Source organism: Acinonyx jubatus, chromosome A1 (genome assembly GCF_027475565.1).
Source record: "Acinonyx jubatus isolate Ajub_Pintada_27869175 chromosome A1, VMU_Ajub_asm_v1.0, whole genome shotgun sequence".
Taxonomy (NCBI): Eukaryota; Metazoa; Chordata; class Mammalia; order Carnivora; family Felidae; genus Acinonyx; species Acinonyx jubatus.
The window spans coordinates 9,047,114-9,064,421 of NC_069380.1; the positions used below are offsets into that span (position 1 = coordinate 9,047,114).

A 17,308-nucleotide genomic window follows, 5' to 3' on the forward strand; every position below is an offset into this window, starting at 1 on the left:
ACACCGAATGCAAGACATATTCAAGGCAAACAAGTTTAGAAGAACATTCCACTGGAGATACATTCTTCAAGCTGTTCCTCAGGTCACACACTTCTATATACAAACGTACTTATTTATCCACCCTTTAGCTTCATAAAACCTCTCCACTTATAGTTGAAAGGAGACTTCCAGCAAGAGAAAGAAAAATTAAAAGGAGCTGTAGGTAAGGAGAACATGTGAGGTACTACATCCTCTTTTTTCGAAGTTAAAAATGTTCTGTTCCCTGGGCCTTTTTCTAGCATGACATCTTCCCCTGGTAGACTCTATGTCGGTCATTTTACTTCAACTTGGAAAAGTGATAGAAGTTCACTTTGAAAGGAAATTCATTTTGGTGATTTCCTGTCCACCAGAGGGCTCCCACATTTCTCCACAAATGGAAGAGATACGTGTTACAATAAAAATAGTCCTTAAGCACTGAAAAAACTCAAATTATCATGATCTTATTTAACCTCAGACTAAAAATTGTTCTATCTGTTACAATTTCTACATGAACAGCTTAAAAAGATAGAGCTTTTCTCCAACAGTTTCATCACCGAAAAATGTTTCAAATACCAAAATTGCTTTGCTGTTATCCTCACACGGCCAATTTCTTTCTTAAGTGGGGCTTTCAATTTTGTAGATATCATAAAATATAATTTTAGTCCAAAGCTCTAAACAGCAGCTCAAATGTTTTATATAATACTTTCATAAATACAGTAATTTATTTCTTGATAGCTTTCCCAGTCCAGAAAACAAAATCATCACCTTATCTACCCAGCCTTAGGCCTTACTATTAACAGAAAGAGTAAATATCCTCTTTCAGAAAACCTAAACTCATTAACATAATCCATCCTACAATTATTAACAATGAATACTGCCCCATCATGAATTATGATTTGGGCTGGGAAAACAAACATAAAGGAAATGAATCATTTAAACACAATGCATTACAATGATATTCTGTTCAGATATTTTTAGACTTTTTTTCACAAATAAGTTATTACACTAGAATGTTAGTAAATCTCTTAGTTCAAACCCAATCACTCTTAGCAAAAGAAAAACCAGTATTTTATGTAAATACACTTATTTATAGATCACATTTACAGAATGTTAATTGCTAAAGTACCAACTGTAAATTTTACAAATCCATTCACTAGGGGTGCCACTCTCCCTCCAAAAAAGATGGATTTGCTAAATTCAGATTATAAAAAAAGAGACTCCTTATGGTAAACACAAAAATTTATTGAATGTTTCGAAAGAAATTGGAAATGTGAGTTGTATTTATAAAACAAAAAACGATGCTAAAAAACCTATTTTAAAGTCAGTCACAATCGCTGTCATATAAAGACTTTATCAAAAACATCAATTGATTTAGCAATTACTGTAGCTCAAGAATGAATTATCTTTAATGAAAACATGATAGAGGTTATAATTTCACTGCCCCACCTCATCTCCCAACTATGAATTTTCCTTTACAACAGACAAGCATCATTAACATGTAAAAGCGTAACATTTGTTTCTACACAGCACATACTAGCTGTCACCACTAGAAACTCGAAAATTTTACTGCACCTAGCAAAAATGTATGTATTCATACGTATCCTGATCAGTTGGGAGTTTATGCTGCAAAAAAAAGGTCAGACTGTGGAAAGCGGTGGGGGTAGGGTAGGATTCGAAGTGGTGAAACTGTTCTGAAAGTAAACGCAAACTATCAGTTATTGATACGAAGAGTTTAACAAATACAAAACATTGTAATCAACAACCTCTAACCAATATTTGTCATGTTACGTTTCAAAAAGTTGAGAATTCTAGGCACGTATCTAATGAAGGCACTTTTTAAGCAAAAATGCAACGTTAAGGAAGTAACAGCAAATGAAGGTTTAAGAGGTTGTGACATAGGAGGAAAAAAGCCTCAAGACTTCCAACAAGTTGAGCAACTTCAAAACTAGACATGAAAAATACTCAGAACAATCTAATCTGAGGTGTAGATTAGGCACACTCTGAAACAGCATCATCAGGGCATTATATGTTTATTACATAATACTGCTTTGCCCTTGCCTATCACCTTTAATCAAGGGATCTCAAAGCACCACCGAATCAAGGCCTTAAAATACAGTCTAAAACAGAAATAGTTACATTTTATAACTGCACCTATTAATAAAACCTGGCCACTAGTTCCCGTCCCCCTGATCCGAGCATTAGCTTCCGAACCTTCTCTCTCTCTGACTTGGAAACCGTATTCCCCAAATCATTTCAATTTGTAACTGATGCTACGCACATTCCGCTTGTCTTCAGCACTGGGCCTAAAGAAAGTAGTGGCACTGTTTTAATGACACAAATCTATTTCATTACAATTTCTGTGGCAGAATGAACAGTACTTAGAGTGGACATACCTTGCACTGATATAAAATGGAGGCTTTAGAGAACCAATCTTTGCTGGGGGCGATGAGCCCGAAAAACACCCAACTAACAGGGCAAATAAGCACTTTCCAGCTCAGTCCAGAGACCTATCTAGGCAACTTCGAGAGTGGAGTGGAGGAAACCATATCCAGCTACCATTAATGGGGCAGGCAGGAGACCATTCTGGGGTGTGCACACCAGGAGGGAAAGGAAAACTAAAGGGACGATGCACGAGTTTTAAGACTCAGGAAAGAGAGTGTAAGTTGCTGTGTGGCCACACAAGAGACAGAACATTGTGGTTCCTATACATTAAAATAGCATGTTAAATGGCAAATCAAACGTAAGCAAAATGGCTTTAAACCAAGGTCAAAGATGCCATTTACAGCCATTTAGGTGGGTGGTTTTTTTGAGTCTGTAAATGAGGTTCGATCCTATAGAAACATCTGACATTTAAAAATTTAACCAGCAAAGTTCAATTTTGTTTTTTCACTGGAATACACGAACACTCAAATGTTAATGTTATGTTAACTTCAATTCTTTCATAAACAAGATCACTCATCTTCCTGTTAATTGCATTATGTTCGTCCCTAAGACTGCGAAGTGTAATTTCAATTCGCACAAACCCACCCCCTCCCAGCACTGTAAGCCTGCACGGTTACTGTTAGCCAACACACTCACAATATTAACAAACATGAACCTTTAGAAACACAAAGAAAAGCATCAATAAGCAAGAGGACTTTTTGTTTCAAGTTCTCAAAATTCAAGGCTCAAGGCTCAATAATTTGTTTTATTAGCTTTGAAAAGTCCAATGATGTCATACGAGTAAATATTTGCTACTGAAAGTCCTGAAAATCCGTAAGAAGCACCAAAATGCGGTCAGTCTAGATCTGTAAAAATTCCAAAACATCTTAACATTTCTGTTGCCCTACTTGTTCACCCAGACATACTGAAAAGCTCCCAGCGAATTCTAGTAGACTTTTTCTTGCAGACCTACACGTCCCTGCGCTTGAAAACATCAAGTCTGTATCTACTGCATTAACGATCCCGTCAGTGTCACAGAACAAGATTCCCGTTTTCCTGTCTACCTCTGTATCTAGTAAGGACACCCGTCCTCAGCTCTGCCCACTGTCACTGACGTTTTCAGAAGCTCTAAGATCAAGTGTTCAAAGGCTTCTAACAGACAGGGGGGAGATTTTCTCCAAGCTACATCGCCACATCTTCCCTACTTCTCCATCGTCTTAAATGATTCAGAAAACACAACCAAATGAGAAAAGCCATATTAAAAGCGGTACTTCCTAAGACGGGGACACCAGAACCTCCAACTTCTCCAAATCTCCCAGCACCGTGGCGTTTCAACAGTCCCCCGCAGACCTTCACCCCACGCCTGCATCCTTTCTGATTAAATAAGATTGGAAACCACAATTAAATCAGTGTCGTAACTTATCCTTCACTTACCATATCCGCCGGGACATTACTGGACATCTTGCCGTTTGATATACACCCAGATGTTTACCGGGGGGGGAGGGAAATTACAACAAACAAAAAAGAGCAGCAGTCTTCAAGCTACAGAAATCAACCTTAACGATCTCGATCGGTTCGTGATGTGCTTTCCAAAAAATAAGTTATTTCGGAGTCACAGTGCCGGCCTGGCCGAGGTTCCGAGCGAAGAGGAACAATCCCCAGGAACTGGGTGGCCGGAGCCGGAGGGAACTCCCGGGCCGACAGCAGCAGCCCCCGTCGTCGTCGTCGTCGTCGTCGTCAGCAGTAGCAGCAGCAGCTCCAGGACCGGCCGCGCCAGGTAGACCGAGCCGAGTGACACACGGACATGGAGCGGGGTGGGAGGGGGTTAAATCGCCTTCCTCCTTTCCCAGCCCGGCAGTGATTCACACTTGCTCCCGAGTCAAGTCCTCATTAAGCAGGAGGAAAATGCCCCGGCGTGGATGTACATAGATAACTATGTGGCTACACATGGACGCGTGAGCAGTGAGTGGCGGCCGCGCAGGAACCGGCGCCGGCGGTCGGCTCGGGGAAACGGCTCAACTCGCGCTGCCGGGGCTGAGAGCCGGGCCGCGGAAACCCGCGCTCAAGGGCATTTAACTAGTTGGGGGCCGAAGCGAAAGCCCGGGGCGGCGAGCGGGGGGAGGGAGGTGGGGACGCGGGGAGCTCGGGCCGGACGGGAGACCCCACGGCCCCTCGGGGCTCAGGCCGCGGGCGCCTCCGGGCAGCGGCGGGTCTCGGGGCGCATCGTCTCCGGCTTCTCGGCGCTCCTCTCCTGCCTCCGCCACCCCCCGTCGCCGCCTTCCCCTCCCCTCCCCTCCGACGCCGACTTCGGCTGGTCCCCGGAAGAGGCCGGGTCCTCCCTCTCCTCAGCCCGGGAATGGTTTCCTCTCGGAGCTTTGTCTCTCCTCCTCCACCTCCTCCACTTTTCAGTCTCAAACGCCGCAGCCGCCTCCTGTCATCGCCTCTCAAGCCAACATGGCGGCGGCGGCGGCAGCCGCCTGAGCGCAAGTCGGGGACACGGGCAGAGCACAGCCCCTCCTCGCAGCCACCGCCCCCGCCCCCGCCTTCCTTTCTTCCCCGCCCCCCCCCCCCCGTTCCGCGGACACCCAGTGCGTCACTACGGAGACCACCCTCGAGCATCATGGGAAATGTAGTCTACGCCCGGGGGGGGGGGGGCGGCGGGGGGGGGCGGCCTAAGGCGGCCTCTCGGGACTCCGAAGCCACGCCCCTCCTAGCAACAGTTGCTAGGAAAGGAAAGCTCGCTTTAGCTCAGCTGCCCTCTAGGAGTTAGGTGATACCTGCTACCAGGAGTGCTGTGAGCGTGCGAATTATTTGGAGGAAATAATTCTGCACAGAGAAATCCCCTCAAGCACAATAGACACACAGACTAAAAATACGGTTTACCTCCAAGAAGAATCATTCATTTTAATGACAGCGCGCTCTCCACATCCTGCAATCTCAAAGCATTTTGTATAGTGATTTCATCTAGGTCTTTTCAGCATTGCATTTGGAAGATCAGAAGCAATCATTGATTTCCAATAAGGTCGTAGAAGTTCAACAGGAACAAGGATCTCATTAAGCGGGGAGAATGTTTGAACATGTGTTTCTTGAAGACCTAGGGCCATAAAGCTACAATCCAGTTAATTGAAATTACCAAAACCTGTATGAGGTACAATAGTATATCACGCCAAATGTATATCAATAGGAAATAGCTGCTACAAACTACATGGGGATTCACCAGTTTACCAGGCCAGCCCCCAAATTTTATTTAACTCAAATGTAATAAAAAACCTACACACCCACAGTGATTAGCAAATAGCACAAAATCATACCATTAGGGAGAAACTTAGAGGAAGGCTACGGCTACTCCAGATTTAGGAACAAAATTCAGAAACCACCAACGTCTATCTGAATCCCTGTTCAGATCTCTCAGTGCTTTGGCAGAGTATCTTAGCAAGGGCAGTCTCAGTAAGACACTTACAAAAGAATGTCAACAGATTTAGAGTCTGAAAGTCACCTCTCCAACCTACAGCCATGTGACCTCATCTGTAAAACAGTCTTGCCTGCCATCCAGTTGTGCGGATGAGTTAATGCATGGGAAATAAATCACTTTGTAAATAATAAGGCGTCATTTGATGTGAAATGTTACTACTCATTCATTCAGCAAACACACGATCCAGGCTCTCTGCTAGGCACCAGGAGTTTAAAAATGAATAATCTAGGCACTGTCCTCAGGGAACTCATTGTTGAGAAGCCTATGTCATTCCCCACAGCAATCTCCGCAGTCAGGTTTGTCTCATTAGGATGGAAACTCACAGGACGCTGGGAGTATTTGCCTCCTGTGTAGCCCGGCTGGAGAAATTCCAAGCACTCCTAGGGACCCACATCAGCCTGGGGTGAGTTAGGGTGGTAACCAGGAGGGAGGGTGGCTCCCATCCACAGAGAAACCGAAGGACGGAAGAAAAAAGAGGCCCAAATCTCACCACAATTAGGCTTCGGGCCTTGGTCTAGAAATTCCTGATTCTCTAGCCATGTGATTTTCCAGGGCCTCTGGTCGTTGGTTGCTCCTTCTTCATGGTTAGCCACCATAGAGCTGTTCCCACCAGGCCTCCCGGAATGAGAGCCATTGAAAATGCTTCAATTGACCAATGAGTTCAGGAGTATGAAACACATTTCGAACTAACTCACAAAGTTAGTTATCCACCACTCCCCTAACTCCAACCTTTATCCAATGACCGCCCTGGCCCAGGCTGTGCTAGGCCTAAACGCAAGTGGAGGTAGAAAGGCAGGAGGCAGAGGATGGCAGGACCTACAGAAACCCTGGCTCACACTTCCTCTGCAGCTTTCTAGTAGCCATATGGCAACGGACGTAGTGACCGCCACTGCCAGCCCAAGACCCTGGCATTTCTGACACATGATGTTGCTGCTCATTGCCGGGTACCTCTACCACCGCTAAAAAAGGCCACATCTTTCAAAAGGAAAACCCCTGCGCCTAGCTGCGTTTCGGATCGTTCTTCTAAGAGAGGCGGAGACATCATTCTCAGTAAAGCTCGTTATAACTCTTTCCTAACAGAATCCAAGGCATAAGGGAGCATGAATGAACAGTTTCAAATTCTCCCACTTTTCTCCTCTTACTCTCGGCTTCCTAACTCAGGCAGACGAGAAGGGAGGCTGAAGAAAGAGCCCGGTCGTCCCCGACCGGGAGCAGTGATACCTCCTGAGACTATTCATCTACTGTAAGCATCAGTTTGAAAGAACGCGAGAGACAGCATTTTTGTACCAGCAAAAATAACTTCCCAGGAAATGAAACGGCCTGACGCTGTCATGAATTAGCTATGAGACCTTTGCCAAGACGTTTTGCCTACCTGACCCTCGATGTCTTCATCTGAGGAGGTAGGACTAAATCTCTAAGGTCCCTTCTCTAAGAGTCTATGAGTGTTGAGTAACACCTCTGGCCTGTTAAAAATATCTTCCCCAAATGTTTGCTCGGGGGTACGAGGAGGGGCTTTTGGGAGAGGAGGGAAAGTTTTAAAATTAGATTATTGCAATGGTTGCACAACTCTATATGTACTAAAAACCATTAAATTGTACACTTTAAATGGGTGAATTTATTATTTTTGTAATTATGCTAAAATACATGTAATATAAAATTTACCGTCTTCAGGGGTACAATTCAGCGGCTCCAAACCCATCGAACAAGCCCCCATTTCCTCCTCCCTCCAGCCCCTAGCAACCACCATTCTACTTTTTGTCTCTATTAATGTGACTACTCTTGGTACCTTATGTAAGCAGAATCTGACAGTAATTGTCCTTTTGCGACTGGCTTATTTCACTTAACATAATGTCTTCAAGGTTCATCCATGGTACGGCATGGGTCAGAACTCCCTTCCTTTTTAAAACTGAATAAATCTTCCGTGGTATATATACACCACATGTCGTTTATCCATTCATCCATTGATGGACATTTGAGTTGCTGCCACCTTTTGGCTATGGCAAAATGGGTGAATTTTATGATATGTAAATTGTGTATCAATGAAATTGTTAAAAATATATCTTCCCCCATCTGCCATTAGGGATCTGAAATGATTCCCATCTTAGGATCTTTCCTTAAGGGCCTTCTCAAGGAAACTCGTGAATTTTAACTAGACAGAAGTATTCCTTTCTATGAGACCAATAACCTTTAATCAAGTATTACTTTGGGTGATTATCTCATTATACCATTCGTTGTCAGTTATTAAAGCTCTGAGCGTAGGAAAATGCCACAAGAGGCAGAGAAAGGTCTCCCACAATGCCTGGGGGGTGGGGGAGGGAGAGGGCAAGGAGGCACAGACACCTTAGTACAGCCAGAAAATAGAAGAGCCCCAAAGACGCCCTTTGCCACATCTGTCCAATTTTGCCCAAGGCTGGCCCGGTCCTCTTTAGCTCCCGTGGAAGAATCATTTCAAAGGGTCACTTTGTAAGATTCTACATTTCTTTCTCTTGAGAAAGTCTATAGGAAGCCCCCTAATGCCAATATAAAGATTCCCAACATACAAGGGGTCTCAAGAAATGTTAATTCCCTGGCACAACCGGCCAAGGTCTTTTCTCTGAAAGTAGAGATAATTTGCTTACTGATTTAGTCATGGACTTGTCCCCTGTAGTCTTTACTCTTGCAGGAGCAGAATGAATGCATGAGTGCTTCTGGTTTGAGAATTGCGATCTGAAGGAGTTTGGGATAAGAAGAATGGAATTAAGTTGTATAAGTCATAGATGGGACACTGGGGCTGACTTAATTTTACTCCCAGGAGCCCCCATACACACACACTGCAAACATGGCCAGCCCTTTTCACCCTATACCTCCCTGACCAGAGATTCTCAACTTGGTCCTCATCAGAGTCACTAGGAGCCATTTAAAAAAAATTTTTTTTAACGTTTATTTATTTTTGAGACAGAGAGAGACAGAGCATGAATGGGGGAGGGGCAGAGAGAGAGGGAGACACAGAATCTGAAACAGGCTCCAGGCTCTGAGCCATCAGCACAGAGCCCGACGCGGGGCTGGAACTCACGGACCATGAGATCATGACCTGAGCCGAAGTTGGATGCTCAACCGACTGAGCCACCCAGGCGCCCCACTAGGAGCCATTTAAAAAGACAGATAGATGCCTGAGCCATAGCCCAGAACAACTAAATCAGATTTTCCGGGGGCAGGGCCTGGACCTGGTATTGTTCAAAGTTCCCCCTTGCAATTCTCACATGCAGCCACGGTTGAGAAACACTATGTAAGCTAAATACCTTCAAGTTCAATTCCCTCTTTTTCCCCCATCAAGGTTCCTTTATAGGACTGATAACCTGAAGGTACTGTGATTTGTCAAGGTGACCTTTGGCCACAGTCATAGTGGTTTAAGGAACAAGCTTTCGCACTTGTCCCCCGCCCCCCACCCCATTGCACTCATTTAGCCACCAGGGCATTGACCTCACCTCTGATATAACCCAAGTCTCTCTATCTTAAGGCATTTCTCTCCTTGGCTCAGAGTCCAGGAAGAGGTAGAGACAGATAAAGTGAAAATGAAAATGCCATGTGATGAGTTGATAAATGCCACCATAGGAATAAGCACACAGGAGATAAGGCAAATTTGGCATTGAGGTGTCTGGAGTCGAACAAGGCAAAAGCCAGTGGAGCAGGCAGAGTGGTCAGGAAGAGAACACATGGGTCAAGACCCAGACTAGAGGCTAAGGGGTGCAGGAAGGGGAGGTAACTGAAGTTCAGGTTCCTGCTTGGGAGTAGGGACAGGGGTGGGATAAGAAAATGGCAGCAGAGAGAAATGAAGGCCAGTCCCCCAGGGCTCTACGGTTTAGACACTAAATCAGATTTTCCAGGGCAGTTTGGATTTACCGTGAGAGCAAATGGAGCCAACGGGAAGCGTCATGATAAGATTTGTTTTCATAGAAAGATGGAAAAGGCCTCAAACTCTAATGACACCTCTTCTCTGTGTATTTTGGGTTAGTTGTCCTGTTGGGTGACCTCTTGGAGCCACATAATTTAAAACCTCTTAAGGGGTCTCGGGGATTGTCAAACTCCCCACTCTTCATTTCACAGATCAGGAAGCCACCTGATCATGAGGACGGACTCCGCAATACAACGCTTATTCCTCTACTCCCTGTCCTGCCAACAGAGTCCCACAAAAACAGGGACTTTTACTCATTCTACTACATGACATATATTCATCCCAAGATGTATTTTCTCTCTCCTTTTTTTTTTTTTTTGGTTCCACATATGTGAGGTTCACACAGTATTAGTGTTTCTTTTGACACTTTTTTTTTAAGTTTATTTATTTATTTTGAGAGAGAGAGAGAATGAGTTGGGGAGGGGCAGAGAGGGAGGTCGGAACAGAGAATGCGAAGTGGGCTCTGTGCTGACAGCAGAGAACCCGATGCGGGGCTCAAACACATGAGCTGTGAGATCATGACCTGAGATGAAGCGGACGCTTAACCAACTGAGCCACCCAGGTGCCCCTTGACACTTTTTTTTTTTCACTCCATTGTGGGTATTCTGGAAATAAGTCCTTTGCGAATATATTCCCCAGGCTGTAGCTTGTCTTCTCATTTTCTGAACAGTATCTTTTGGGAAGCATAGTTGTAGCAGTCTGATGAAGTCTTAGTTACAAATATTTTTCTTTAATGGTATGCCGTCTCCCTGCTTGCCACCAGGTCATGAAGATATTATCCTGTGTTTTCTACTTTGTTTTAGCTCTTCTATTTATATCATTATATACTTTTAGGGTTGTTCCACACCATTTGGTGAAATAACTTTTTTTTTTCCATGGAATTTATTTGACATCTTGGTTCAAAATCAACTGACTGGGGCACCTGGGTGGCTCAGTTGGTCAAGCATCCGACTTCAGCCAGGTCATAATCTCACGGTTTGTGAGTTCAAGCCCTGCGTCAGGCTCTGTGTTGATAGCTCAGAGCCTGGAGCCTGCTTTGGATTCTGTGTCTCGCTCTCTCTCTCTGCCCCTCCCCTGCTCACGCTCTGTCTCTCTCTGCCTCAAAAATAAATAAAATATTTTTAAAAATTTTATTAAAAAAATAGATAGATAGATAGATAGATAGATAGATAGATAGATAGATAGATAAAATCAACTGACTGTATGAAAATAGGTCTATTCTTGGACTCGGCTGCCATAGTCTATCCCATTGATCTCTTCAAGTCTTGAAGTCAGGCAGCCTATGTCCAGTAGATCTGTTCTTCTGTTCCAAGATTGTTCTGGCATTCTAGATGCCTTGCATTTCCATATAAGTTTCAGAGTGAACTTGTCAATATCTATTTTTAAAAGACAGCCTGCTGGTGTTTGAGGTTCCATTGGTTCTGGAAGTCAATATAGGAAGAATTGACATCTTAACACTATTGAGTTTCTGCTCCGTGAACATGATATACCTCTTCATTTTTTAGGTCTTCTTTGTCTCAGTCATGTTTTATAGTTTTCAACATAGGCATTTTACATGTCTTTTGTGGAGTTTATTCTTCAGTATGTTATTATTATTAACACTGTTAGCAATGAATTAAAATGTTTCCCAATTATTTACTGCTCGCATAGAGAGATACAACTGGTTTTTATATGTTGACCTTGTATTCTGATACCTACCTTGCTAAACTTATGTTTTAGTTCTAGTTGTGTTTGTTTGTTTGTTTTAATTCCTTAAGACTTTCCACATAAACAATCGAGTTGTCTGGTATTTCTGAAACAAAGAGGAATATCAATATTCTGGAAATTCAGGAATTTAGAAAAACCATTTTCATTTTATGTATATTTCCGTCTAGGTTTTTTGTGCACGAATCTTCACATATTTATGGGATACATAATTTTTTCATTTAAATATTAAATGAAAACTCCTTTTTTGAACGTTATAAAAATATACATGTTTACAAATGGCTATGTAAACTTCCTATTCCTCACTTTTAAATGCTGTATGCTGGGGTACCTGGGTGGCTCAGTCAATTAAGCGTCTCTTTGTTTCAGCTGAGGTCATGATCTCACGGTTCCATGAGTTCAAGCCCCACGTCGAGGTCTGTGCCAACAGGGTGGAGCCTGCTTGAAATTCTCTAAATAAATAAATAAATAAATAAATAAATAAATAAATAAATTTTTAAAAATACAAATGGAATAAAAATAAATGCTACATACTATTCTGTTGCATCAATGTGCTACAACTTAGGAAATCGCTTTCTATTTGGAGGACATAAGGATTTGCTCACAATTGTCTGGTTTTCACACATATGGTTTTTGCAGCAATTGTTTGGTTTCTGCATTTTGAATTACCTGTTTAGGCAACAGTCCAGAAACAGTCCAGAAATGCTCACTGAGTCCAAGTCTGTGAGCATTCCTGGGGTTCTTGAACCGCACAGCCATGTTATTTTCCTGCTTAGGATGATACTTTTGGAGGCTCCTGGGTGGCTCACTCGGATGAACATCCAACCCTTGGTTTTGGCTCAGGTCATGATCCCAGGATCATGGGATTGAGCCCTGCATTGGGTTCTATGTTGACTGTGGAAGCTGCTTAGGATCCTCTCTCTTTCTCTCTGTCTCTGACTGTCTGTCTCTCTCTCTCCCCTCCCTCTATCTCTCTCCCCTGCTCGTGCTGTCTCTCTCAAATAAAATTAATCTTTACAAAACAGAATGCTACCAATGAACGAGAATACCAATGTTAGCACCCTACCTCCAGCCGTCATATGTACCTACAGCTGTATCTACATGTTTATGATACATACATATTCTGTTGACACAGCATCAGTGTTCAGTGGTAACAGAGAGGGGTGTGAGCCCCTCTTAGATCATCTCGTCCATTCCTCCCCACTCCAACGAAAGATACACTCCAAGTAAAAACAAGTGTGTGCTTTGCAAGCTCAGCTTCATACTCACACCCACATCCATACACACACACACACACACACACACACACACACACACACACACCCCATATAGAAAAACCTTTTCTATTTAGACTTTTGGGAGCTGTTCCTGCCCATGTATGCTCATTTATTACACTAAGAAAAAAAAATACCCTGTGCTTTGTGGTTGACCTGCCAGTTCCCCCAGAGGGCCACTCATCTGGGAGCTTGCTTTTGGACTGTAGACTCACTGTCTCCGCCCTGAAGGGTCATTTTAGGACAAATATCAATTTGCTAAAATTCCAAAGTTATTTCCAGATTTACAAAAAGTTACTGACGTAATACAGTCTCTGGGCCACCACATCAGGGATGGAGGAGGGAGCACCAAGTTTTCCTACAGTTTGGCAGCTCTGTTATTTACCTCATAGACCGCATCCACCTGTGCGTCCATGGGTGCCATGGGTCTCCGCCTACTCCAGCTACCAACTCCTGAATGGCCAGAGCTGACTTTTACTCATCTTTGTATCCCTAGAGCCTACCAGTGAATAAACAGCATTCGCCAAAACTTGTCCATGAAGGCATTGAAGAGATGAACTTCTAAAATGCCTTTCCTACTTCTGTGATTTCTGTAAAGCCAGGGATTACCCTCGTATTATCTTTGGGCCTAGAGGCGTGTCTCATTCACACGGAAATGATATACAAGGCTTCACTCAATGGCTCTCCCGCGACTAAGAATATGCCAACAGAAAAGAAGACAATTTCTGTGTGAAGGCTGGGTCCTTTTTTTGAAAAACAAAAGTTGCATCTTTTAGCAGTAGCCTGTTTTTAGCTGTTTTTTTTTTTTTTGTTGTTGTTGTTGTTGTTTTTGGAATTGTCTAAGACTTCATAAGCTGCCAGAATGGTAGTTCTTGTGTTTTGCTCCCTACAGATGTCCCACAATGCCTTTCTTCCTGACCTGACCCTACTGTTGCTCACACTATTGAAGCATCCGATGCTAAAGCTGGAAGGGACCTAGAGATAGTATCATCTCCATCTTTTCTAACAAATAAAGAAATATGGGGTGCCTGGGTGGCTCAGTTGGTCGAGCGTCTGACTTTGGCTCAGGTCATGATCTCGCAGTTGATGAGTTGGAGCCCACGTTGGGCTCTGTGCCGCCAGCTCGGAGCCTGGAGCCTGCTTCAGATTCTGTCTCTGTCTCTGTCTCTCTCTCTCTGCCCCTCCCCTCTGTCTCAAAAATAAAATAAACCTTAAAAAAATTAAAACAAAAACAAATGAAGAAATGGACCCATCTTGAGAAGCAGCCACATTTTGTCTGTTATTTTCAAATGTGCATAAGAATGAGTTTCCTCTAAATATACTTACTACTTAGGGAGTGAGATTTAAAAAAAAAAAAAAAAGAATGCGTTTCCTCTAATATGTTCCAAGAAACAAAGAGGCAAAATGGTTCCTAGTGACATTATGCAATTGTTGAATTATTTTATAGTTTTGTGTTAGGTCATGACAAATACAACAAATAAATATAAGATATATTATCAAATTGATATTATTATATACAACATTATTCTTGGTTTTCATTGTCATAGGAATCAGCCCACCATAATAGGGTTATTCAATGAAAAACAAAATTTTTAATGCCAAAAGTAATAAAACCTTAGACAATTTTTAAAAATTCCTAAATCACCATTATATCCCCGTCACTGTAGTCAAGAGAACTGTCCTGATCACTAATCTTGTGACATGAACTATAAATTCTATTTCTTTTGTGTCCCAACAATCTCTACCGTAGTCATTTTTTGACACTAGTTTTTTGATCGATTGAGCCATAATTATCCCACACCGTTCACATTGTTTTCCTGGTCCCCAAAGGAGATAGTGGCATAATCAACAAGCATGTTGCATACTATATTAATATTTAAAAGAGCAGAATAAAGAATCAAAGAGATTTCTTCAAAGCCTTATGCTTGTTCTTGAAAGCTTCCAACGTATTAACATTGACAGGGAGGTCACTACAGCTGGAGAACCACTGGAGTCAGAGAGTGGCCTCTGTCACTGCTGATTCAGTCGTTCAGTTCTTTTACTGGGCGACTGCCCCCATGGCTGAATTTCAGGACCGTGTTTCTCAAACTGAGTAATCCAGCCAGCATAGCGTCGCCCAGCATGCCCCTTAGAGCCTTCACATGGCGGCCAAGACCGAACTGTCCCATAGGGGCAGCAACAGTCAAAGAACCGATACCCTATTTAACCGGGGGTCTGGTCCCACGCGCCAGCAGCCTACGTATCAGATTCCTGCATCATCTCTTTCAAGGGGGGATTCAGTGGTCATTTTATCGTAAGGACAACTTTGATTAACGCCACAGATAAAGGAGAAGACCTGAAATGAACTTAAATCAACAGATTATAGTGAGAGAGGGGGAGGGGATGATAACATACTGGTTATGAGTATGAGCCTTGAATTTAAATGTTGGTTCTGCCATTTACTAGGTATGTGAACTTGGGTGAGTTACTCGATTTTCCCACCAGTTATAAAAAAAAGGGGGGGATCATAAAAATAGAAAAGCGCATACATTTAGACTATTATATTAAAATATAGATTTAAAGTAGGATTCTTTCTAGAACATAATAAGCTTTCAATAATAAGCTACTATTATAATTACAATGAAATTGGAGAGACGCTTCAAGCATTAGTGGTGTAGATTTGTCTCATGCTACTATTCTGTGCTAACATTTTCATAGTAACACGACTAAATCACCTTCTCTTAGGGCATGTATTTTCATCGATTTGTTCAGGCTCAGCTCGGATCTCCCACACTGTCTGCTTTTGTTATAGAGAACCGTGGAAACACCTAAGTGAAAAGGTTGGCTTCATGGCTAACAAACTAAAAAGCTAATTGAACATGAAATTTGAACCCTAAACTGTGACCCCATGGCCACTGGTTTCACAGAGAAAAGAGGTCAGGCAAGAGATCTCACAAACTTGTATCCAGCCCCTGACCCATTAGCATCCACACTTCCTCTGACCTCATGGCTCTCTTCTTCAGGGGAAGCCCTGTGGCCCTCCTTCCAAGACAACCCTCTACCTGCCCAGGAGCTCTCCCCTCTATCTCCAGAACCTCATTCCAACAAACAGCCCTTCTCTCTTACATCTTCCGTTTCTCCCCCTCCCAAGATTCTTCTACTTAGAACGACCATATAATATGTTGTCCTCACCAGGAAAAGCTGGAGGAAAGGGGACACTGTTGACAATTTTACAGGGAGGCTGGGACCATCCCAGGCAACCTCTTCTTTACCATTATAATATGCTTATATATCTCTCATCTTAAAAAAAGGGGGGGGGCTCTTTCTTTTCTTACTACTCTTTCTAACTCCTGACTTATGTGGTTCCTCTCTTTTTTTTCAAGCTTATTTATTTATTTTGAGAGAGACAGCCTGGGAGGGGCAGAGAGAGAGGTGGAGAGAGAATCCCAGTCGGGCTCCGCACCATCACCGTGGAGCCCGATGTGGGGCCCAAACCCACAAACCGTGAGGTCGTGACCTGGGCCCAAACCGACAGTTAGAAGCGTAACTGACTGAGCCACCTAGGCGCCCCCCTCCCTCGTGTCTCCTTTAACATCAGTTTCTTTAAAGTATATAGGAGGGTGTCCTGGGTACTCCATCTAACCCTCATGCCGGGCTGCTGCTTAGAGCTGTGCAGGCTGCACACCTGTGAAACGCGGGAGGAGTGACCCCGCTCATAACAGAGGCGACGCACATTTTTCAAGACCATACGTGGCAGCCGTATCCGCTTCAATGTGACATTCGTCCTTTTTGCTTTCCTCACACTTCACCCGGACTCTCGAGCTAAGATTTTGAGCTACCAAATGCCACGGACACATTTCGGGCCTGGTCATCCTTGACCAGTTCTCTGAGCCCTTGACGTAACTGACCGCTCCCTTGCCCTTGGATGGATCTGCTGTCAGACCTTCTGGGACTGGATTCCAACTCTCCCACTCACAGCATTGTGAACAAGTTTACTTAATCGGTGTCAAATGTGAGCGTCTCGACTGTAAAATATGGTTAATAATAGTATCTCCTTCAGAGGGTTGCTTTGAGGGCCAAATGAAATAGTTTATAAAGCACTTAGCACAATGTCTGGTAGATAAAAGGCACTCTAGAAAAGTTCACTGTCATTATCTTTTAAAAAATGACACACAGTTTGCTACACTCTCCCCCTTTGCAGGTTTTCCAACTACTATCTTACTCCCTTTCCATCTTCTTCCCTAATCTGTGTGCTATAGCTGATCCTTAAATGTTGATTTTGGCCTCTGTTTCCTTACCTGGGTGTACTTCTTAGCTAAGAGGATGACTGCAAACATTCAGTAAGGCATTAGATGCAAAAGAATTGTAGGAACTTTAAATCCCTCTACAAATATGAGGGGATCCTATCAAAGGTTAGTAGCTTACCTGCTTCCTTCTATGGTGCTTTGTACTCCTAGCTGCTCATTAAAGTTCTCTGGTTGGGATGGGGAGCTTAAGAAAATACCAATG

The 17,308-nt window shown here is 43.3% G+C and overlaps 1 protein-coding gene across 1 annotated transcript in view; it reads right to left on the reverse strand.

Moving 5' to 3' along the window:
* The window catches only part of UBL3 (ubiquitin like 3), a 66,687-nt gene extending 61,694 nt beyond the window's left edge, over window positions 1–4,993 (reverse strand). Inside the window, exon 1 of the mRNA XM_015083741.3 lies at window positions 3,874–4,993. Coding sequence (XP_014939227.1) covers window positions 3,874–3,900 — 27 coding nt within the window. The 5' untranslated portion in view covers window positions 3,901–4,993. The remainder of the gene's footprint in view (window positions 1–3,873) is intronic.
* Between the last annotated feature and the right edge of the window lie 12,315 nt (window positions 4,994–17,308).